Source organism: Jaculus jaculus, chromosome 5 (assembly GCF_020740685.1).
Source record: "Jaculus jaculus isolate mJacJac1 chromosome 5, mJacJac1.mat.Y.cur, whole genome shotgun sequence".
Taxonomy (NCBI): domain Eukaryota; kingdom Metazoa; phylum Chordata; class Mammalia; order Rodentia; family Dipodidae; genus Jaculus; species Jaculus jaculus.
This window is the reverse complement of record NC_059106.1, coordinates 5,170,509-5,195,054: the sequence shown is the minus strand read 5'-3', so window position 1 is coordinate 5,195,054 and position 24,546 is coordinate 5,170,509. Positions and strand designations below refer to the sequence as shown.

At 43.7% G+C, this 24,546-nt stretch overlaps 1 protein-coding gene across 1 annotated transcript in view; it reads left to right on the top strand.

The window, feature by feature from the left end:
• The window catches only part of LOC123460583 (coiled-coil domain-containing protein 7-like), a 135,085-nt gene extending 110,815 nt beyond the window's left edge, over window positions 1-24,270 (top strand). The window contains exons 13-15 of the mRNA XM_045148613.1: window positions 23,117-23,215; window positions 24,071-24,151; window positions 24,265-24,270. Coding sequence (XP_045004548.1) covers window positions 23,117-23,215; window positions 24,071-24,151; window positions 24,265-24,270 — 186 coding nt within the window. The remainder of the gene's footprint in view (window positions 1-23,116; window positions 23,216-24,070; window positions 24,152-24,264) is intronic.
• Window positions 24,271-24,546: the final 276 nt, after the last annotated feature.

The window sequence follows — 24,546 nt, the reverse complement described above, 5'->3', positions numbered from 1 at the left end:
TTTCTTAGTATCTTCCCATGCTTCCACTGTATTCACCATTCTGGAAATGTCACATTCTTTGCAAAATTAACAGCTTTATGTAAAGAAAAAGCTACACGTGGAAAGTTATTATTTAGTCATTCGTGGTTTTTTATCCTAGTGGTTTATAAAGTACTTTCTCTGATATTTGTATAAGGAATGATTATTTATCTATTGATTGATTGATTGGTCATTCATTTATCCAGTCATCCATCTACAGGCAGGATTTTCCTGTGTATACTGAGGCTGGATTCAAACTCACTATGCACGTCAGGGGGAATCCTCAGTTTACACCCAGCTCTAGTCTTTCTTTTCCCTCACTTGCACTCAAAATACACTGTTGTCAACTTCCAGGCAAGAAAAAGTCAGCCAGAATTTGCTTATGTTGGCTAAGCTGCTTTGTCTGATTCCAGAGACTATTCTAACAGACGAGGACTGGGAAGAGAGTGTGCAGGGGACATGGCTCCGGGGTGAGGCACTGGCTTCGAAGCCTGCTGGCGCTAGTTCGGTTCCCTGTAAAGCCAAATGCACAAGGTGGTGCATGCATCGGGTGTTTATTTGCAGTGGCAAGAGGCCCTGCTGTGCCCATAGTTAGTCTCTCTCAAATAAATGAATACCTACGTTAAAAATATTTTTTAATAAAAAGAAACATTTTAACTTAGTTTTGTTTTGTTTTTGAGGCAGGGTCTCACTCTAGCTCAGGTTGACCTGCCTGCCCTCTGTCACCCAGGCTGGCCTCAAACTCACGGGGATCCTCCTATTTCTGCATCCTGAATGCTGGGATTAAAGGCATGCACCACTACAGCTGGCAAGAATTTTTTTTTTTTTTTCTTTTTCGAGGTAGGGTCTCACTCTGGTCCAGGCTGACCTGGAACTAACTATGTAGTCTCAGGGTAGCCTCGAACTCATGGTGATCCTCCTACCTCTGCCTCCCAAGTGCTGGGATTAAAGGCGTGCGCCACCTCGCCCGGCAAGAATTTTTTTTTTTAATTGAGATTAAAGCTGGGCATGCTGGCGCACACCTTTAATCCCAGCACTTGGGAGGCAGAGGTAGGAGGATCACCATGAGTTCAAGGCCACCCTGAGAATTCCAGGTCAGCCTGGGCCAGAGTGAGACCCTACCTTGAAAAACAAAAACAAAAACAAAAAGTTGAGATTAATTGATTTCTAATATCATTGAATATTAATATAGTCATTTTTTTCAGGGGAGCCAAAGCTGATAAGCTTAGCTGAGAAAGATTCTGAATATCCAAATGATCTGCACACTATGCCCTTTTCTACAAAAAAACGTGTCCATAAAGGTAAATGAATCGCTGTAGTACAGGTGTATGCAATCAAATTGTTCTGTTCTCTTTGTTTCCATTTTCCAGGATCCTCACCCCGTGCCCCTTCTACCAGACTACCCTACCAGGAGCACAGCGCATGTTCCCACATTCTCCATATACATGGATGCATGCGATCCATGGAGGAGTCTGTGGTTCTGACCAATACTAGTATCGTATACATAAGTCCTTCTTTCTCAGCCCAGGGACATTGTCTGAATTCTTCCCTGTCTCTCACCTTTGCTTTGCTGTGTGATGTTCTAAAATGTGAACACATCACGGCTTAGTCAGTAGTTCTTTACTGAACCACCTTGTAAGTTTTTAGTGTATATCGCAACAATCTACAATCAATGTGCTAGTGAATGTCATTGCACACAGTCTTATCAGAATGTTTATGTTTCCATTAAACAGAATGTGGGAGTGGGATTGTTGAACTAAGGATATAAATGCTTTTAGTTTTCTTAGATGTTGCAAAAGACGTTCCTGAAAAATTATAGTTAATAGTTCTACCAGTAAATATATGGAATTACTATTTCCCTTTATTTTAGCCATCAGCGGTCTTTTTATGGACTGAAAATATTAACAATAGAACATTGAATTGTTGTGTCAAAACAACAGAAAATTATCAAAAGATTCCAAAAAATTTCTTTTGTAATTCTAAAGATATTTAATAGAAAAAAAAAGTCCATTTTAAAATTCACATGGAATCTTGAAAGTCTGTAATAGTCAAAATAATCTTATAAAAAATAAGCAATCACAAAGAGTGACAGGTCCTGATGTCAAAACTTACTATGGAGCTATAGTAATGAAGTCATGATGGCTCTGGCAGTTGCAAAGATGACACACAGACCAGGGAAATGGAAGAGGGATTGTGAAGTCAGCTCCCACATACATGGTCAAGGACACCAAGCACAGCCGTGGCAAGAGGTCAGTTTGTCGCAGATGGTGTTAGGAAGCATGATGGGCCCATGCACAAGGTCAAATCTTGGCCTGTACCTTCAATGGTATGCATAATATAATTAAAGGCCTACAAATACGAGTGGAACTAAACGAAATTATTTTAAAATTAAGAAAAACATTACATGTGAAAATTTATTTTTAGATGCTCAATTTGGCCATGTTTTTGGATTGGTTAATAAAGACAATTATGGGGGCTGGACAAACATGAGGACCTGAACTCAATCCCCAGCATCCAGGTTAAAAAAAATCCAAACAGGCATATTGATATATTCCTATAACCCTAGTGCTGAGGGTTGTGGAGGCAGGAGCATTGCTGGGTTTGCCTGGCCAGCAGTCTAACTAATAACTAGCAATCGGCCCAATGAGAGACTCTCGCAGGGAAGTAGTATGTAAGAGTGACAGACAGCACATGGGACATGCACACAGAACTGCACACACACCTGCACATACCACACTCACACGCATGCATGCACATACCACACACACATACATATGCCACACCTACATATATCACACACACATATGCATATACCACATGCACACATATCACACACACATGCACAAACCATACTCACACAAACACACCAAAAATATGGACAAATTAGGCTTTGTAAGAATTAAAACTTTTGCACATCAAGAACAGAACTATTTGCATCTTTCTGCATTGGGCTTTTAAGCAGTGGGCCAACAGGAGTGTACCCCATTCTTACCTTCTACTTCTGTAAGGTACTTTTATACAATATCAACTACCAGGCAATGAAAATTCAGGAAAAAAAATTATTTGTGCTGTTTAAGCTGCTTGTAATTAAGCTGTTCTTTTAAAAATTAAGATTCATTTCATTTTTTAACAAAAGTTTCAGTGGGTTGAGTGTCGAGTGTTAATCCCAGCAGTCAGGAGGCTGAGGTAGGAAGAGCACCATGAGTTCAAGACCAGCCTGGGTTACAGAGAAAGTTTCAGGTCAGCCTGGACTATGATGAGACCCTGCCTCAAAAACACTCCCCGCTCAAAAAAAAAAAAAAAAAAAGAAAGATAAAGAAAAAGAAAAAGAAAAAAAGAAGAAAGTAAGAAAAAAATTTGAAATATGTTTCTTTAGAGTAAAATTTTATGTCACTGTTTTCATTTTTACAGCACAGACTAACGTGATAAACTTGGGTGAGGAAGGCATTGATCTTCCAAATAATCTGCATGTTTCAACCTCTCCTGTAATAAAAACTCTCCGTAAAGGTAAACAGTCTTTGTGACACATGAGTACGTTAAAATTATCTCCTTTCTCTCAGTCTTCAAGCCTGTCCTCTCTTCAACCAGAAAACCAATATGCTAAGCCCTACAATAGTCCCATGACTTTTCTACAAATAAATACAGGTACAGTTAAGCACCAAATTGTAAAGAGAGTAAAGTAAGACATAGGGGAGCGTCGTGATACTAGCTTTTTAAATTGGCATCAAAGACATGGTCAAAATGGAAAACTATGGACAAATTAACATTCATCAGAATGAAACATATTTCACATAATGAAGAATATCATTTTGATACACGTTAGAATAAAACAAGCTAAAAAAGAACAATTTAGCAACCTATTTTCTTTTGAGACAGGTTGCTATGTATAAAAATGCCAGCGTCAGGGCTGGAGAGATGGCTTAGCGGTTAAGCGCTTGCCTGTGAAGCCTAAGGACCCTGGTTCGAGGCTCGGTTCCCCAGGTCCCACGTTAGCCAGATGCACAAGGGGGCGCACGCATCTGGAGTTCGTTTGCAGAGGCTGGAAGCCCTGGCGCGCCCATTCTCTCTCTCTCCCTCTATCTGTCTTTCTCTCTGTGTCTGTTGCTCTCAAATAAATAAATAAATAAATAATTGAAAAAAAAATGCCAGTGTCAAACTCAGCAGAATGTGAAACAAGCGTGCACACTCCACCCCCGGCCCCCGCCTCCTGAATGCTGACACTGCACACGTGTGCTGCCACACCCCGCGCGGGCCTTCCTTTCTCTTTCTCTTTTTCTTTTTTTGGTTTTTCAAGGTAGGGTCTCACTCTAGCTTAGGCAGACCTGGAATTCACTATGTAGTCTCAGGGTGGCCTCGAACTCATGGCGATCCTCCTACCTCTGCCTCCCAAGTGCTGGGATTAAAGGCGTGCGCCACCACGCCTGGCAGGTCTTCCATTTTCTTTTCTTTTTTATATATATTCGATGCCTGTAATATGTTTAATTTGATACATTGTACAGAATTGTGCAAACTTTGAAGATACATATGCAGGGTCATTATCAGTCTTAAGTGACCAGCACAACCCAAAACAGCCATAGCCTCCAACAGACGCTGAACAACATGAATAGTGTAGGTGTAGCCTGTACAAATTGAGATCAAGTATCTATGGAAACAGGTACATGTGATAATTGTCCAAATTCAGGAACATGTGCAGCATCCATTTGCCATAACATCAGGAGCAGCTCCTCTAGGACTAACTCCTGCTATACCACTACGTAAATGGAGAGGCTTACATATGGGGCAATTACGAATGATTTGCTTAGCTGGGGAACAGGGAATTTTATAAGTAACATGCAAACGATTCGCATTAGTATGTAAGTGACTATGTTCTTTCTGAGGGGCTGGCTCACATTCTTAGAATGCACTGTTGGGCATGTTGGTGAGTGTGGTGTGTGGCGCACACATGTTGGTAAGTGTGGTGTGTGGCGCACGCATGTTGGTAAGTGTGGTGTGTGACCCATGCGTGTTGGTAAGTGTGGTGTGTGACATACGCACCCTATGTAGCTAGACTGGCCAGCAGGCCCAGTGATCCTCCCATCTGTGCCTCGCCTCAGCCCTGGGTTACACGTGAACGTGCACAACGGCAACAGGCTTTTGTCATATGTGGCTGCTGAGGACAGACCCAGGTCGTTCTGCTTACACAACAAGTGATCTTACCTGGAAACTCGTCTCCCCAGCCCCTTATAATGCTCTTCTATAACATTTCACTACCATTCAAAGAAAGTTCAGGGCTGGAGAGACAGCTTAGCGGTTCAGCACTTGCCTGTGAAGCCAAGGGACCCCGGTTCGAGGCTCGATTCCCCAAGTCCCACATAAGCCAGATGCACAAGGGGGCACAATGCATCTGGAGTTCATTTGTAGTGGCTGGAGGCCCTGGCGCGCCCATTCTCTATCTATCTGCTGCTTTCTCTGTCTGTCGCTCTCAAATAAATAAAAATTTGAAAAAAAAGAAAGTTCAGACAAAATCTGTGTGTAAAACTGTTTTATATATATTACTGAAAATATTTATAAGAAAAATGTACTTTGGAGATGAAGACCTTTGGGGGGGTTAAAAGTTTAAGTTAGCTTATTTCTACTATTATTTAGTGACACTGTTATTTTTTTCAGAGCATGCTAAGCCTATAAACTTGAATGAGAAAAGTGTTGAACTTCAAAACAATCTGTCTGCCTCAACTTCTACCAAAAGACGTGTCCATAAAGGTAAAGGACTCGCTGTGGTTCACATGTGTGCACTCAACCTCTGTGTTCCCTTCCCATTCCGTGGTCTTGAGGCCTCTGACCACGTGTGTGGCCATGAGAGCCTTTGTATCTGTGACCTCTCCTCTGTCTCCCTGGCCCGTGTGGCACCTGGGTTTGCCGTCCTCACCCTGTGCCTCCGCTACTGAACCGCTGGTCCTCCGAGCAGTGTGTCCCGTGCCTCTCCCATGAGTGCGTGTGGATGTGCGGAGGGCTGTGTGCTTCTGAATAGTAAGAGGATCATATGCATAGGTTTTCCTTAATTTGAACCCAGGAAAGCTGGTAGAATTCTTTGATCTCTCACACTTTTAATTTTCTGTGGATGTTCTAAAATGTGGACCTGTCATAACTTATTCAATAGTTCCTCCAATGAATGATCTTTTTGCATTTTTGTCAGCACAGATACAATCTATGATGCAATAAATATCAATGTAAAAATTTCAAATACTTATTTCTTTTTACAATTAAATTTTATTTTTATTTTATTTATTTATTTAAGAGAGAGAGAAAGAGGCAGAGAGAGAGAGAGAGAGAGAGTGTGTGTGTGTGTGTGTGTGTGTGTGTATGGGTGTGCCAGGTCCTCCAGACACTGCAAATGAACTCCAAACCCATATGCCACCTTGTGCATCTAGTTTATGTGAGTACTGGTGAATCAAATTTGGGTCCTGAGGTTTCACAGGCAATGCCTTAACTGCTAAGCCATTTCTCCAGCCCTAAATATTTATTTCTTTAGTTTTAAATTTAATTTTTAAAAGTTCATTTATGTTTTTCATTGCAACTACAATTCATGGTGGAATAAATATCAATGTAAATATCTTACTATACCTCTTATGTCTCTATGTGTATCTGGGATTATTGGGTGAAGGGTATAAAGACATCTAGTTTTCACAGATATCACCTAATCTTTCTAGAATTATTACCATGAATATTTCTGCCAGTAAATGTATGAAGGTGCAATTTGCCTTCACCTTAGTGAGCCGTGAACTGTGCATGGATGGAAACCATTGGTGATGTGAACTTACATTGCATGGGTGACGAGACCACAGAAGGTGTTAAGTTATAGGGACATTTGCAGAAATAAGAAGGTACACGTTAACATTTACATGGAAACTTCAAAGATGAAAGAACCAAAACGCTCATGGATAAAGTAGGCAGAGACCCTTCACGACTTCAAAACAGACTATGAAGCTAGAGCAGTGTGGGCCCCGTGGCCCTGGCATGAGCAGATGCCACACAGACCAGGGAAACAGGAGAAGTCACAGATATAAAGGCTCCCACGGCCACACCCATGGTCAGAGGCCCCAGGACCAACGAATGTAGAAAGGGCAGTCTTTGCCCCATATCTGGTACAAAAATGCACCCAGTTTTTACTTGTCTTATAGTTTCTGAGCTTCAGATGTCTAAGAAGATAACTCTGGCTATAAAACCTTTATTGCATATAAGATTTAGAAATATTTTCTGCTATGCTGTGTGCTGTTTTTCTCCATTTACAGTTTTACTTATTCTTTTTAAATATATATTCATTACACAGTGATACTTACCTTTGATTAATAGTAGGCTTGCTGGGCATGGTGGCGCACGCCTTTAATCCCAGCACTCGGGAGGCAGAGGTAGGAGGATCGCCGTGAGTTCAAGGCCACCCTGAGACTACAGAGTTAATTCCAGGTCAGCCTGGACCAGAGTGAGACCCTACCTCGAAAAACAAAAACAAATAAACAAAAAAAAAATAGTAGGCTTAATTTGGATAAAGCCAAATTTGCCCATAATTTTCTTTTGACACTCTGTCATTGATGAATACACTTTACACCAGGACAGTTCCATGCTTATACATGGGAATATCCTGTTTCCCATGTTTGCGTAAGTTCCTTTAAAATGATGTGTGTGTGTGATGTATGTGCATATTCATGTGTGAGTGGATGCATGCATGTGCCAAATGCATGTGTGGGGGTCAGAGGCCAGCTTTGGGTGTCGTCCTTGGCCCTCCTTCCCGCCTTGAGGTGACGCTGTCTCTCGTATTCTACCCATTGGTCTATCCTGTCCTCTCTGTGGGCTTCCAGAAATTTTCCTGTCTCTACCTCAAACCTCCTCAGTGTACTGGGGTTGCAGAAGCCCACCTTGGCTTCCAGCTTTTTACAAAATTGCATGTGGGGCCTGACAGTCACACGTGGGTACCTGGGCATGAGCAGCAAGTGCTTTACCCGCTGGACCATTGCTCCCACCCACGTTCCTGTGAATTTTATCCACCACCTTCAACAAAGTTATCTGTAGCAGGTCCATACTTTGCTCTCATTTCAACCTTCATCTACAAATAAGCAGATGTTGAACTTTTTATCACTTTTTTTTACAGTTATCAAAAATGTGTTGATAATTGCATTTCTTAATAGCTCCCACCATTCTTGGCACCGTATTTTTTTTTTTCATTGTGGTAAGATCACCTTGTGTTCACGAAATGTAGGGGGCATTTTACAAAGATAAAACTATATTTGAAAATTTGCATTTTAGCTAAATAAGCTGGGCCTGGTGGATGCAAGAGGACTGCAAGTTCAAGGCTGGTCTGGGAACTTACTGAGACCATGCCTCAAAATAAACAGTAAAAAGACAATGGAGACGGACATCTCCACCTCTCATCGGAGGAATACTTGCCTACCCCATGAAAAGCCCTGGGTTCAATCCCCAGTACTTCAAGCGCATAACCCAAAAGGTCACTGTTGGCGAGGTTGTCAGGAAGTGGAGTGCTGGCTGTGCGTGCGTGCACACACGTGTGCAGGCTCGTGGGTGTGGAGGCAGGCTCGTGCACGCTCTACTGTGCGTGTTGGTCAGGGGCCGCATTCAGCCTTCGCCTTCTGCACCGCTGGAGGCTCCCGCTCCCTTCTCACTGCTGGGCAGCGCTGTGTCGGCCCCGAGCTTCTGTCTCCACCTCCCATGTCTCCACAGGCAGGCTGAAGTCACAGCACCCCCTTCCAGCCCCAGGGGTTCCAGCTTTGCCGTGGGGTCTAGGGACCTGAACGCCCGTGTGCCTGGCAAATGCATTATCCATTTAGCCTCCCTTCCAGCCTGTGGATACATATTTCCATCAGAACACCAAGCCTTCGTTCTGAAAGGGAATGGCAGAATCACACCGTTGAATGTTCCTTTTTGTGCAGGAATACGTTGTGAAATTTCACGTGGTCATGTACGCTTTGCAGACTAACTCTTAGAAAGTTGTCCCAGTGGGCTAGGGAGATGGCTCAGTGTAGTTCTTCTGGGCTCAAGCAAGGGCACTTGATTTCAGTCCCTAGGCATGAAGTAAGAAGTCAGAGGCCGTGCCGGGCCTCTCTACCCCCCATGCTGACTCCCCGGGACGCTGATGGGGAGATAGGAGGAGGACAGAGGAAGGTTTCCGGGGCACCCCTGCCAAGAGCACGGCCAGAGAGAGTCCAGAGTGGGAATCATGCTTCCCAGAAGTGGAGGCCTGAAGAGAACGTTGTTTGCTGACCCGCACACGCATGCCGTGGCTCACCCACAACCACATTTGCACACACACAAACACACACATACACACAATAATATGCACATTAAGCACACGTGAGTATGTGCACGCGTGTGCACACACACACACACAAATGCATTCCTAAATTAAAAAAAATAGTATTCTCTACCTGGCCTGTGTTCTGCCTTTCTCTCCAAGTAAACAGATATTAATACTCTTCATTACTATATTTTTCTTCCCAGAATTGAAAAAAAATGTTCCTAACAGCATTAGTGCCCCTCCCCCCATCCATTCCTGAACCATATTTTTCATTGTGGAATTGTCATCTTCTTTTACCAAAAGGTAGACAGCGTTATGTAGAGAAAAATCTATGTCTGAAATGTATAACTTAGTTTCTTGATGTTTTGTTTATTACCCTTCTATTTTATTTATTTATTTATTTATTTTGGTTTTCTGAGGTAGGGTCTCACTCTAATCCAGGCTGATGTGGAATTCACTATGTAGTCTCAGGGTGGCTTTGAACTCATGGCGATCCTCCTACCTCTGCCTCCTGAGTGCTGGGATTAAAGGCGTGCGCCACCACGTCCAGCTTTGCCCTTCTGTTTTAAAAATAACCTTTCTCTAACATTTGGACATAGCTATCCTATTTTTAAAATACTTTTTCAGGCAAGATCTTGCTGTGGTTAACATGGATAGCCATCAAAGTCATTACATAGGTCAGACAGGCATCAGAATGTCCATCCTCCTGCCTCAGCATCCTGAGCTGGTATGCCAGCACACCCAGCTCTAGTCTTTCTTTTCCCTATTTTACACACACTTTAGCAAAATATTGGCTAGTGTGCGAGAAAAATGCAGACAGGGTCTGTCTGTGCTGGTTAAGGTACTTTATCTAGATTTTTAAAAAGTACTATAAGGAAGCAATCCTTTGGAATGGAATTAAAATTTGCTAAGTTTTAGGGGGATTAGGAAGATGGCTCTGCAGTTAAAGGCCCTTGCCTGTAGAGCCTTTTGAACCAGGTTTAATTCCCAAGCCACCCACATAAGCTGGCCATAAAAAGTGGTGCGTGCACCTGGTGTGTGTCTGCAACCGCAAGAGGCCCCGGCAAGGGCATGCACACACACACACACACACACACACACACACACACATGTAAATCAATAAAACTTGTACAATATTTTTTAAATTTTTATAGCAGTTGAAATTAATTTATTTCTCATATCATTTAATGATATTCTTCTCGTTTTTTTCAGAGATGCTTAACTTTACCAGCTTAAGCCAGAAAGGTTTTGAATTTCCAAGTAACCAGCAGGTTGTCACCTCCAAAAAACATCACTAAAGGTGAAAAGAATCACTGATACAGATGTGTGAATGGAAACTGTGTTCTGTTCCCTTTTCTTGTTTCCCAGTATCCTCAACCTGTGTGCCCCTTCCACCAAGCAACCAACACCGTGCACAACAGTGTTCCCGGATGTTCCCGTCTGCATGGTGGTTTCGTACAGTGAGCAGATAAATCCAGGTTACTTGATACAGATCTCTCACACTGGTTATTTTCTGCATACTGTGCTGAAATGTAAACATGTCACACCTCATTCAATAGTTCCTTTATTGAATGACCTTTAAGTTTTTGATGTCACTACAAGCAACGATGCAATAAGTGTCATTGCATACATCCTTATCATGCTTCTAATTTCCATAGGCATTGGCAAAATCTTCCCATAATCATCACAACTGATAGTTCTGCCAGTAAATACGTGAAAACACTATTTCCCTTCATCTTAGCCAGCAGCAGGCTTCATTGATTTATTTTTTTGAAGCAAGCCCAGCAGACTAGTTTTTTTTTTTTTTATGAGAGAGTGAGAGCAAGAGAGAGAGAATTGGCACACCAGGGCTTCCAGCCACTGTAATCAACCTCCAGATGCATGCGCCCCCTTGTGTACCTGTGTGACCATGTATCGCCTTGTGTGTCTGGCTTGCATGGGATCTGAGGAATTTAACATGGGTCCTTAGGCTTTGCAGGCAAATGTCTTAACCACTATGCCATCTCTCCAGTCCAGCAGTAGACTTTTAAAAACTGAAAATATTCACAATATGAAATTTTATTGCTAAGTGTTAACACTACGGAAAGCAGTCACAGGATTCCGAAACATCTCTGCTGGAATTTCAAAGGCATTTACAGAAACAGAAAAGTCCATTTTCAAATTCATGTGGAATCTTGAAATCATAATCCTGTTGTTTTGCTGCTCAGCAGGCCATCGCCACTGGCCCATGAGTTTCTGGACTTTGCTGGCCCTGGCTTCCATTGCCATAAGTGCATTGGGATTACGGGATGTGCCTCTTTGCACCCGGCTTTCTATAGGTCATGGGGATCAAACTCCATTTAGCAGGTTTTGTAGAGCCACTGGTTATCTTTCCCAGCCCAAGGATAACACTTTTTATACTCAATGGATGGCTATTTATAGCAAGGAGGACAGAGAGGGAAGAAGAAAATGATTGAAAAAAAAAAACAACCATAAACTGGGCCTGGGGGTGGAAGAGCTGTAATTCCAGCTATGAGAGAGGTTGAGACTAGATAATTTCATGTTCAAAAGCATCCTTAGGGTAGAGAGTATATTTTAGGAAGGAGCTGTTTCAAAATAAAAAGTAAAAAGATGGCTGGAGAGATTGCTCAGTGGTTAAGGCGCTTACCTGCAAAGCCTAATGACCCAGATTATATTCCCTGGTACCCACGTAAAACCAGATGCACAAAGTGACACCTGTGTCTGGAGTCCACTCGCAGTGGCTGGCAACCCCAGCATGACCGTTCTCTCTGTGTGTCTCTCTCTTTGTGTCTGTGTGTCTCTGCTAGAAAGTAAATAAAACTATTTAAAAAGATGGCAGAGATGAATGTAACTCAGTTACATTGTCTAGCATACACAAAACCCTAGGCTTTATCCCCTGTGCCTGAAGAAGGACAGAAGAAAAGGAAGGACAGAGGGAGGAAGGGGGAGGAAGGATGTTGACAAAGGACATCAGGAAATTGGAAACTTCATGTGCTAGTTGTGGAATGGGAAATGGTACAGCCCATATGGAAAACCATGTGGAGTTTCCTCAAAATGTTTCAGATAAAATGACCACCAACTTCTCTCCTGGACATGTACCTGAATAACTTGGAAATAGTAACTGTGTTGATATCTGTATAACCATGTTGATTGCAGCATCATTCACAATTGCATAATGTTACAAACCCCAAGTTGTTCATTGATGGGTGAATTGTGAAATTTAATGTAGTATTAGTCTAATAGAATATTATCTTAAAAGGGACAGAAATCCCGCCAGGCGTGGTGGCGCACACCTTTAATCCCAGCACTTGGGAGGCAGAGGTAGGTGGATTGCTGTGAGTTCAAGGCCACCCTGATACTACATAGTGAATTCCAGGTCAGCCTGAGCTGGGCTAGAGTGAAACCCTACCTTGAAAAACCAAAAACAAACAAACAAAAAGAGGACAGAAATCCTGACATACCACACATGGCATTCCACAACAATCAGTTGCAAAGAGACAGACAACTATGTAAGAACCCCCACATGAGGTAGTTAAAGTCAAGATCTATTCATAAATTCATAGATACAGAAATAGTTATGAGGGTACAGGGTGTGGGAAACTCTTGTGTAATAGTCACAGAGCTTCGGCTTTGCTAGATGGAAAGTTCTGGTGATGGATGGTGGCAACGGCCATGTCCCCGAACTGCACAGTTAAACATGGAATCCAAGGCCCCACTTCAAATCCAGCGAGTCAGAAGCTCGGGGTCACGTCCAGCTCTCTGCCTTAGCAAGTGCCCTGCGCATTTCTGCTCCTGGCGGACCACTGACCCGGCTCCTCACAGCTCTCATTTGGAGTTGTCCTAGTGCCATGTCATTTCTGATCTACGTTTGCATCTTGTTTGCTTGACTCATATCTGTTGTCCATGATGTCAAGTGTAATAAAAATCTTACCAGATTTAGTGAAATTAAATTACCCACTGCTGTTTGTTTAGTGCTACATTCTGCTCTATGAAAAGTCATTCCAGAACCATAATTAAAAGAATCGGGAATTCGGAGGAGGAGAAGCAAGATACCGTGAGCAGTGCAAGGGGGAATGCGATGTGAGTGGACGGTGCATACGGACCGCCGTGGAGTCGCCCCGGGTAAGCAGAAAAGCACTAGATCGTGAGAGGCTGGCAAAGGTGAGTTTGTTTCAAATTGCTACCCTCTACATATTTCTAACCAAAATCTTTTACAATTATTTTGAAGTCACAAGTAAGCCTTCACTCTCCTCCAACCATTGAAATTTAACTATTGCACAGCCAGTTGCTAAGGATTTTTAAAATTTTTTTGTTTATTTGTATTTATTTATTTGAGAGTGACAGAGAGAGAGAGAGAAACAGAGAGAGAGAGAGAGAGAGAGATTCAGACAGAGACAGACAGACAAAGAGAATGGGCACACCAGGGCCTCCAGCCACTGCAAACAAACTCCAGACACGTGCGCCCCCTGGTGCATCTGGCTAATGTGGGTCCTGGAGGATCGAGCCTCGAACCAGGGTCGTTAGGCTTCACAGGCAAGCGCTTAACCTCTAAGCCATCTCTCCATCCCGGATTTTTTTTTAATTAATTAGTTTTATGCTCAGTGAATACAGTCAATTTAGTACCATTGTAAGGCTTGTCCATGTCCTATCCCCTCCCCTTGGCCCCTCCTTGTTGAGGTATATGGGTTGTGCATTCTGGAGTTAGCCCACAGTTATGGGTAGGATAAATGTCCAGCATATCATGACCCAACATGTGGCTCTGACATTCTTACTGCCCCCCTCTTCCACAAAATTTCCCTGAGCCATGTTGGGTTCATTTTTGGTCTGCTTCAGTGATGAGGTGTTGGGGGCCTCTGGGTCTCTGGATCACTGATTTGGTAGGAGTTGATTTTTCTCTGTGTTGATCTCCTTCACCCTTGTGCTGGTTCACCCGGTTCACCAAGAAAACAGCACCCTTGCTTGTTTCGCCAATTGTTTTTAATTTTGGCCAGGGCCCTTTTGAGGTATGATGGCATGGCTCTCTCCTTAGGATCTACATCTATCTTTTCAAATTTCCCCTACCCTCCATGTGAAAGTGTTTCATGGCTCTATGGTGGGCCCATGCTGTTGGGGCAGGGGTGGGGGTTTTAGGCTTTGTACTTAACAAGCCATAAAGATATTTGGGGGTCTTATCATGAACTCTATTAAAGTGTGACATTACTTTATAAGAAAGACAAGGGGTAATAAATGATAAAATGCTGAAGTTTGTGGGTGGTGCACCTGATGTCAGTCAGAGCAGAGTGACACTGTCTGTCTTCCTCTGTGATGTCTCGAGCAGTGAGAAATGGGTAGAGACTCAAACTAACCTTAAGGGAGCTCTTGAGAACGGCTTGAACACCATCACATCAGCCAGCATGTACTAGAATGGACAGGTTTGGGAATCACCATATTCAGATGATGTGTGACAATGTCAGTATTCAGAGTTGTCACTAAAGGCATAATGAAGAGTAGAGAACAGGAAATGTCCTTGATGATAGATATTGCCTAAAAGGAATTTTAAAGGTACAAGTTTTGCCACCCAAATATTCTAGAACATTAAAATACTTTAGCTGGGAGCAGGGCATGGCGGCACACACTTTAATCCCAGCAGTCAGGAGGTCACCCTGAGGCTACAGAGTGAATTTCCTGTCAACATGAGCTACAGTGAGACCCTACCTCGAAAACCCAAAAAATAAAAGAATAAGAAAACCTTTTAACTGGGTTGGAGAGACAGCTTAGCTGTTAAGTCGCATGCCTGTGAAGTCTAAGAACTCAGGTTCGATTCTCCAGGTGCCATGTAAACCAGATGCACATGTTGGCACATGCATCTGGAGTTTGTTTGCAGTGGCTAGAGGTCCTGGCACACCCATTCTCTCTCTCATAAATAAATAAATATCTTTAAAAATCACTTTAGCCACATTTTACTATCTCTTAGAGAACAGAACTAATGTTAGAGGAGATTAGCCTAAATCTGATCTGGATTTTCACCACCATATGTATTTAGCTTGCTTAGTATTCCTTCAGACCTTGAGTGCTATTTTTTCACAAGCAAAAATTGGTGCCATGATGCTAATCTTACATCTTAGAGCCCTGTTTTATGTGAAAAACTAATAAAGTGGCTGGGAAGCTACCTGTATCTGTGAAGTTCTTACCTCACAAGCATGAGGATCTGAGTTTGACATCCAAAATCCACAGGAAACATGCCACATGTGGTGGTGCCCACTGGGGAGGTTCAGGGGATCCATGGGGCTCACTGGCCAGCTAATCTAGCCTGACTGCTGAGCTCCGGGCCACGGAGAGCAAAGGTGGATGGTGTCCCTGAGAAACAACACTTGAGGTGGTTCTCTGGGCTCCACATGCATGAAAGCACATATGCACACGCACTCAATTCTCTGTCCTTATTCCCACAATAGTTAAGCGAGATTCTGTGAGAGAAACTAACATGTTTCCGTATTTGGAAACTATGAAGGTCATTACTTCATGAACATATAGTGGGAATGAACCAAGCTCATATACAAACCGTTGCAGCTGATTTTTTTTTTTAATGAACCCCTGTAACTACTGCTAGAAAATTCAGTGAACATGTTCAATCTACGCTGGCTTTGCTTAAATGTTCCTCCTCGTGGATCACCTTGTTATAGAGAAATTATGAAAGGATTTCTCTGTACAACATTCTCCCATAGAGTTTCCACTTCGATAGAAATGGACTGTAATTTTTGCCCTCCAATCTGGAACAGACGAGCCATACATAGCTGTTGTGATCTTGGCATGTGGCCGAGGGAGTGGCAGTCTAGATGTGTAATGTTACACATTACACATTGTACACATTGAAACTTGTTGATGTCACATTGGAGATATTTATCATATGGTAGCAATGATAACTTCCCTAACTGTGGTTTACAAAATAATTCTCAAATACTGTCTTCTTGCCCAAATCAATGAGCATTGGTGTGGCAAGTAAGCTGGAATTATTAATAAGATGTGGACAGTAATTGTAATTTATAGGGGATGGATTTTGATATGGTTGAGTCACTGGGCCAACACGTAAGGGGTATTGGTCACTAGAGCCCAGTCTATTGCTCCATGAGTAATTACCATTGAGAGTGTCCATTAATTGTGCAATTGGAGACCTCTGGACATTTTGAAAATAAAATGTAGGCATTTTATACTTATATGCTTGAATACTAAAGCTTCAGAAATAGTCACATGTAAGTATAGTAGTAGTTAAATTAAATAAAAATGATAATTATTTGGGTTTATTTTCAGAACTCTTGAAACTCTAAGGTCACGCCCTCTTTATCGCTGTTGGTAAGAAAGAAGCTCTGTGCTGATGTCCAGCTTGGTTCTATTTGCTAATGTTCCTGCATTGTTTCCTGGCCTGGTATAACATCAATTAAACTACATTTGTGCTCTGAATACTCTGAAAATGTATGTTATTTTATGTGCCACCTGGTTTGTAGTCATTACATTTCAGGTACAGAGATGTCATTCCAGAAAGGAAATATACTGCTTTGAATTTTTCATATTAAAACCAGAAATACAGGCTGGAGAGATGGCTTAGTGGTTAAGCCTGCAAAGCCAAAGGACACAGGTTTGATTCCCCAGGACCCATGTAAGCCAGATGCACAAGGTGGCACATGCATTTGGAGTTCATTTGCACTGTCTGAAGGCCCTGGCATGCCTAATTCTCTCTCTCTCTCTCATAAATAAACAATTAAAAAAAAACAACAACTAGAAATACATTGAAGAGATCACAAACATTATTTATACAACAACTCTTAAAGCCAGTAAATATACAAAATATACTTTAGCTACACAATGAAAAAGTTTTATAAACTCAGAGAACCTGTCTTTTGAAAATTCCATTAGTGAACTCCCAGATTAATTCAAATGAGCCAAATAGATAGCTATCTGATGGATACTAGTTAAAAGGAACATTGAAAGCAGTAATTAGAAGAAAACAGAGACATAAAATGTAGTTTTGGGGAAATTTAACTGGTATGAAATCAACTTAGAAAGATAGCCACAAAAAAATAGCTATCAAAAAGAAGTAAAAGAAAATAGGAATAGAAAGAACTGAAGTATCTCAATGTGGGAAAAATCACACAAATAACATTGTTAGGATATGAAGGGTATATACAAGAAATCAGTCAACCATATTTACATCTGGAGTTCTATAGCAGTGGCTGGAGCCCTGGCTTGCCAATTCTCTCTTCCTCTTCTCCCTCTCCCTCTTCCTCTCCATCTCTCTTTCTGTCTCTGACACATTAAAAAATAAGGCCAGTCTATTGGTCTTGCCTTAAAAAAATAAATTAGGGCTGGAGAGATGGCTTGGCTTTTAAGCTCTTGCCTGTGAAGCCTAAGGACCTTGGTTTGAGGCTCAATTCCCCAGGACCCATGTAAACCAGATGCATAAGGGGGTGCATGTGTCTGGAGTTCTTTTGCAGTGGCTGGAGGCCCTGACATGCCTATTTTCTAACTGTCTGCCTCTTTCGCTCTCTGTTGCTCTCAAATAAATAAATAAAAATAAACAAAAAAAATTTTAATAAGAAATTAAAAAAAAATTTTTAAAGACAGACTGTCAACACAGATGAAAACATGATACTGAATGCTGCCCACAAGAGATTCACTTTGAAGCAATCAAGCATAGGGACAGACTGGCCTCCAGCGAACCTTCTCGAGGCTGCCCCATCCCTGGTTGGGCAATCTCAGCACCTCCTCTCCTGTGAGCAATTTATGTGCAGGCACATCCTAGTAAAGAGAGAAATAAAGGGAAGCGTGTGGAAGCTGTGCCAGGCTTCTGTAACCCCTGTGTGCCTACTGCAGGAAGGGAGGGGTCTCACCAGTGGTGAGCGGGCGCCGAGGGGATGGGGGAGGGGTCTCACCAGTGGTGTAGGGAGCACCGAGAGGACCCGCCTCCTGGGATGGACCAAGCCAAAAGTTGTCCTCAGACATGCACCATGTACCGTGGTGCCCAGGCATTGCCTTTTCTCAAAATGCCAAAAGGGAAGCTAATTAGGAAAGGGAAAAGTTTATTTCCGCATTGTGGTGGTTTGATTCAGGTGTCCCCCATAAACTTAGGTGTTCTGAATGCTAGGTTCCCAGCTGATGGATATTTAGGAATTAATGCCTCCTGGAGGGAGTGTATTGTTGGGGGCGGGCTTATGGGCTTTATAGCCATTTTCCCCATGCCAGTGTTTGGCACACCCTCCTGTTGCTGTGGTCCACCTTATGTTAGCCAGGGGGTGATATTCACCCTCTACTCATGCCATCGTTTTCCCCTGCCATTGTGGAGCTTCCCCTCAAGCCTGTAAGCCAAAATAAATCTCTTTTTCCCAGAAGCTGCTCTTGGTTGGGTGATTTCTACCAGCAATGCGGACCGGACTGCAACACGCATATATTTGCAGAGTCCACTATGCAGGGAACCTGCGACGGGATCACAAGCCTGGGCGCACACCTTCACGGCAGCAGAGAGAGCACAGCGAGTGTGCCGGAGTGTAGAACCCCGAGCCCCACACGCGACACCGTCCTCCAGCCAGGCGCTTCCTCCCGAGGAGTCCACAGCCTTCCTGAGTTGCACGGCCAGCTGGGGACTCAGTACTCAACACAGGAGTGGATGGGGGAACATTTTACACTCAAACCGTCACACACTCATCCCAAGGGGAAAAAAAGGGAAAGAAGGAAGGAAGGGTGGAGGAAGAAGGTATTGAGGGAGGAACCAGGGGCAGTTTAGACATTGTGGGGACCAGGTGGTGTGCGAGGTATGGATGGAGCACTGGCTGCCTGAGCGTGGAGGGCACCGCAGAGACCTCTGCCACCCACATGGATCCCAGTGATCTCATCCTCTTCCTCCTTGTTTGTTTCTCCTTGGCTGCAAGCCCCAAGGGTTCAGGCCAGGCAATTCCTTCCCTCTGGGGACACAGACAGGTTTGGGACAATCAACCCTCATGCCATGCCACAACCACTCTCCCATCTCCCAAGCATTCAGAGATAGAGAAATCAGGCTCAACTCTATCTTTGATGTGTAAGTTTTCTACCTTGATTCTAAGAGCAGTTACTTCAGAAGCACAGGTTTTGGATTAATGATTGGCTAGTGCAGTGAGGGGTAAAAGTCAGAGCAACAGTCCAAGTATAAAATAGCAAACGACAAGTGGAAATGGAGGCTATAAAATTTTCAGGTCCTTTAGAATTTACGCATAGCTAAGCTAGTATATATGCGTATGTTTACATATTGTTTACACGATGTAGCATTCATTTCCTCATTGCTGGGACAAAAATATCCAACAAGAAGCAGCTTATGGGAGGAAAGGGTTTACTTCTGCTTACATTTTCAAGGAGGAAGTTCCATCACGATGCAGAAAGCATGGCAGAGCAGGAGCTTAGCATCATGCCCTCTGGTGGAGGTAGTCTGAGTACTGAGTTTGCAGCTGGACTAATGAACCTTTGTTTCCAGCAACACACCTCCTCCAGCAAGGCTCCACATGCCAGAGGCTCACTAACTGGTGTTTGACTATGAGGCTTAATCACAAACATGAGGCTATGGGGAACACTCTATATTCAAACCATCTTATTCTGCTCCTGGGTCCCAGGGACTCATGGCCATCTCATAATAGAAAATGCCTTCAGTCCAGCTTTACAAGTCCCTGTGGTCTTTACCAGTCCCAACACCATTCAAACACTCGATGTCCAAAGTCTCTTCTGAAAATCAAGACGGTTCTTAACTATGAGCCCTGTGAGATCAAAACACAAGTCAAATGCTTCCCCCACACAATGGCATGAAATAAAGTTCCCACAGCAAAGAGAAGGCATAACAATAAAAGATTGAACCAATGCAAAATTGAAAGCATACAGGACAAACATAAAGTCTTGAAGCTCCATATTTGGCATCTGTGACCTTAGGAAAAATCATTGAGTTCCAACTTCTTGCCCTCCAGCCATAGCTTCCTGCTTTCTGGAGGAGTGAGAGAGAGCTGGAATGAACATCTGGTTTTCCTGGGCAGACTTCCCATAGTCATGGCATCTCCAAAAGCCTGGGATCTCCACTGCAATGCACAGCTCCTACTTCTGGACCCATGCAATGGCCCCTTGAGGCCTCCATGCTATAGGGACTGTGACCTTTCTCACATCACCTAGGGGCCACCTCCATGTTGCAAATACAGTAACATTCTCCTTCCTGGGTGTGGTGGTTTGATTCAGGTGTCCCCCATAAACTTAGGTGTTCTTCATGCTAGGTTTTCAGCTGATGGAGATTTGAGAATGAATGCCTCCTGGAGGCAGTGTATTGTTGGGGGCGGGCTTATGGGTGTTATAGCCAATTTCCCCATGCCAGTGTTTGACACACTCTCCTATTGCTATTGTCCACCTGATGTTGGCTGGGGGTAAGTGATGTCCACCCTTTGCTCATGCCATCATTTGCTCTGACATCATGGAGTTTCCCCCTTGAGCCTGTAAGACAAAATAAATGTCTTTTTCCCACAAGCTGCTCTTGGTTGGGTGATTTCTACTAGCAATGTGAACCTGACTGCAACAGTAAAGTACCAAGAGTAGGATTTCTGCTAGACACCTGACTGTGTGGCTTTGGCCTCTTAGAGTTGATTTCCAAGGGGAATGTGGATTTGAAACCTTGGCCTAAGACATGCCTTGCAGTGCTGTAAGTACAGCTTGATGGACTATTCTGGTCAGAGTTGAAAGACCTGACTGCAGTAAGAACTATGCACTGTGAGTTTTGGCATATGAGGGTAAGAAAAAGCTTAGTTTGGACTGGGCTAGCAGTTTGTGTGAGAAGCTTGCTCTTATGCCTGTGTCCTGAGAAGTTGTGCAGGGTTGCTTTGCATAGAAATGAACTGGTGTGAGCAGAAGGATATGGCACAGAAAAACAAAATCTTTGGGTGAACTGCTGCCTGTTCAGTTGCAATTGAGAGATTACAACCTTTGAGATTGGGCCAGCCGACCTGCACTGGGACAATAGGAAGAATATAGACTCTTGGGCTGGAGAGATGGCTTAGTGGTTAAGCGCTTGCCTGTGAAGCCTAAGGACCCCGGTTCAAGGCTCGGTTCCCCAGGTCCCACGTTAGCCAGATGCACAAGGGGGCGCACGCGTCTGGAGTTCGTTTGCAGAGGCTGGAAGCCCTGGCGCGCCCATTCTCTCTCTCTCCCTCTATCTGTCTTTCTCTCTGTGTCTGTCGCTCTCAAATAAATAAATAAACAATTTTAAAAAAAGAATATAGACTCTTTTGAAGGGGACTGAGTGCTCAAGGAGTGTCCTGTTCTTCAAAGTTTGCTTTATTCCCCCCTGGATTAACAAATTGGCACCCTACCTAATATTGTGGAGTATAAGAAATGCAGGAAAGAGAGGGTCATTGAGTTTGCAACATGGTCTTGTGTTTTGGAAATGGCCATGGGCAGTGTGAAGCAGGTTTGCAGGATGCCTGCATGGAGACCCCATGGGGCCATGAGGATGAACTGTGGGGTTGCAGTGGAGACCCAGTGGAGATGCCGGGACCATGAGATGGCTGCCAAGGAGCTGCCAGCCCCGATAAAGTTTCCCAGGACTGTGAGTAGCCTCGCTGGAGGGGCGGAATTGGAATGCCAGAGACTTGCTGGTTAGAATTATCGGACTTGAAGATTTGTCACTGGCTAGAGTTGTTGGACTTGAAGCTACAGAGTTTGGTGTTTGCCCTGGTTGTTTTAAATCTTGTATTGGTTGAATGTTTCTTTGCTATGCCCAATGCCATCTTTTGCAGTGTGAATGTTTATTATGGGTTTTTAAAGGTTATTTTTGGTATTATGGCTCAGTTAAAAGACCTTGGATTATGGGGGTGTTTGGACATTGTTGGGATTGATAAAAACTTTGGGACTTTAAAGTTGGACTGAATGCATTGCATTTTAAATCATGTGTGGATATCAGTTTACGGGGGCCAGAGACAGAATATGGTGGTTTGATTCAGGTGTCCCCCATAAACTTAGGTGTTCTGAATGCTGGATTCCCAGCTGATGGAGATTTGGGAATTAATGCTTCCTGGAGTCAGTGTATTGTTGAGGGCAGGTTTATGGGTGTTATATCCAGTTTCCCCATGCCAGTGTTTGGTACACTCTCCTGTTGCTATTGTCCACCTTATGTGGGCCAGGGGGTGATGTCCATCCTCTGCTCATGCCATCATTTTTCCTGATATCATGGAGCTTCCCCTCAAGCCTATACTCCAAAATAAACCTTTTTCCCACAAGCTGCTCTTGGTTGGGTGCTTTCTACCAGCCATGAGAACCCGACTACAACGCTGTTATAATGCTTCCAAAATCAGTACCTGACCAGTGACCAAATTTGTTACTCTAGGGTGGATTAAACTCACAGCACTCCTCCTATCTCTTCCTTCCAAGTTCTGGGATTAGAGGCATGAACCACCACATTCAGCCTGTGATCATTTTGAAATAACTTTTATAACTAAAAAATTGAAGTAATCCAGGCATGATGGCATATGCATTTAATCCCAGCACTCAGGAGGCAGAGGCAGGAGGATTGCTGTGAGCTCAAGGCCTGCCTGGAAGTACAAAGTGAGTTCGACATCAGCCTGGGCTGGAGTGAGACCCTACCTCAAAAAAGAAAAGAAAAAAATGACGTAAAACAAATACAACAAAATAAAACGACAAGGAGTGGAAGTTTCTGGATTGTTGGGAGAATATGGTCCTGGCACTCGCAGCCTTCAGGAACCCGAGAATATCCTTGTGCTGCCTGGGGCTGCACACCACGCAGGCGGAGGAAGGCTGGCCTGGTCTTTGCGTGCCGTAAACTAACTTCTGCAGGCCTCGGGCGTCACGCAGGACGCCAGGACCTTGGTGTTCACTCTGCTGTCTTCCAACCCGGCCGGCTTCATCCCACCTCTTCTGTCCAGAGAATGTCAAGTAAGCTTGAAAACTTGGCCTGCTCAGTCCTGCCAGGACCACTGGGATTAAGTTGATAAATAATGCTTTTCAAGCCATTTCCGTACTTAATTTCTGCTGTTTTCTTTCAGTTGCTGAGGGTTGTTCCTGATTTCCATAGACAGTGTTCTGGACTGGCTAATTGTTGGAAATATGTAATTCACTGGGATCTTGCACTTTGGTCGTATTTGAGGTTTGACAATAAATGTACCACAGTTTTGAGCCACCTGGCCCTTGGCATTCCCTTTCAGTTGTTTCCCTAACTGCTCTTGTTACATTTGCCTTAAAACACCTTAAAAAAGCCATGTGTGTTCTGTAACTGCGTGTCTTCTCAGTTACTATTGAATCACAGAACACCGTGAAATTGATAAATTATAAATTCCATGTGTAAGCCAGGCGTGGTGGCGCACGCCTTTAATCCCAGCACTCGGGAGGCAGAGGTAGGAGGATCACCATGAGTTCGAGGCCACCCTGAGAACACAGAGTGGATTCCAGGTCAGCCTGAGCTAGAGTGAGACCCTACCTCAAAAAACAAAAAACAAAAACAACAACAACAAAAAAATTCCATGTGTAGTCATTAGTCCTCTCCTATCTCACATACTTCATGGATCATTTTTAAAATTTTATTTTACTTTTTATTTCATATATTTGAGAGAGAAAGAACCAGATAGAGAGCATGGGCAGGCCAGGGCCTTCAGACATTGGAAACAAACTCCAGACACATGTGCCACCTTCAAAAGCCATCAACATCTGAACACATGAAAACCAAAGCCTTCTGCAAGCCAACTCGAGCCATGTTGCCTTCAGCACATCCTGACGTGACATCTGCTTGTGCAGATGAAAGAAAGTGAAGAACCAGTCACCTCTGCCACAAGCCACGTCATTAGGAAAGGGTCAGCCGAGAGCCAGCTTCCTCAGGTAACCTGGCACCTCCTGCCTACGTGCTCCGGTTCGCTCAGTTTACTCCTCCAACTTTTCCTGTATCTCTCCCGCTGCTCTCAACTGCTCACCAATAAGTGTGCATCTCATAGGTGTGACACCAGAACAGGGACCTCGAGGCCCTGTCACATCTCTGGAGCTCTAATTGTGTAACTTTCATGAAAAATCATCAGGATAAAGCCATAGCCAAAACATACCAAGGGAGTCTAGACACAAGGCGGACACTCCGAAGCACGTGAGTGGTGAGGCGGGGGTGCTGCGGTCGGGGACGGGGCCAGAGCAGCCGCGGAACCTCTGCTTCAGCAGGACCAGCACAGAGGTGCAGATGAAGAGCTGGGGGAATCTCCCACAAAGTAAAATGGCTTCAACTCCAT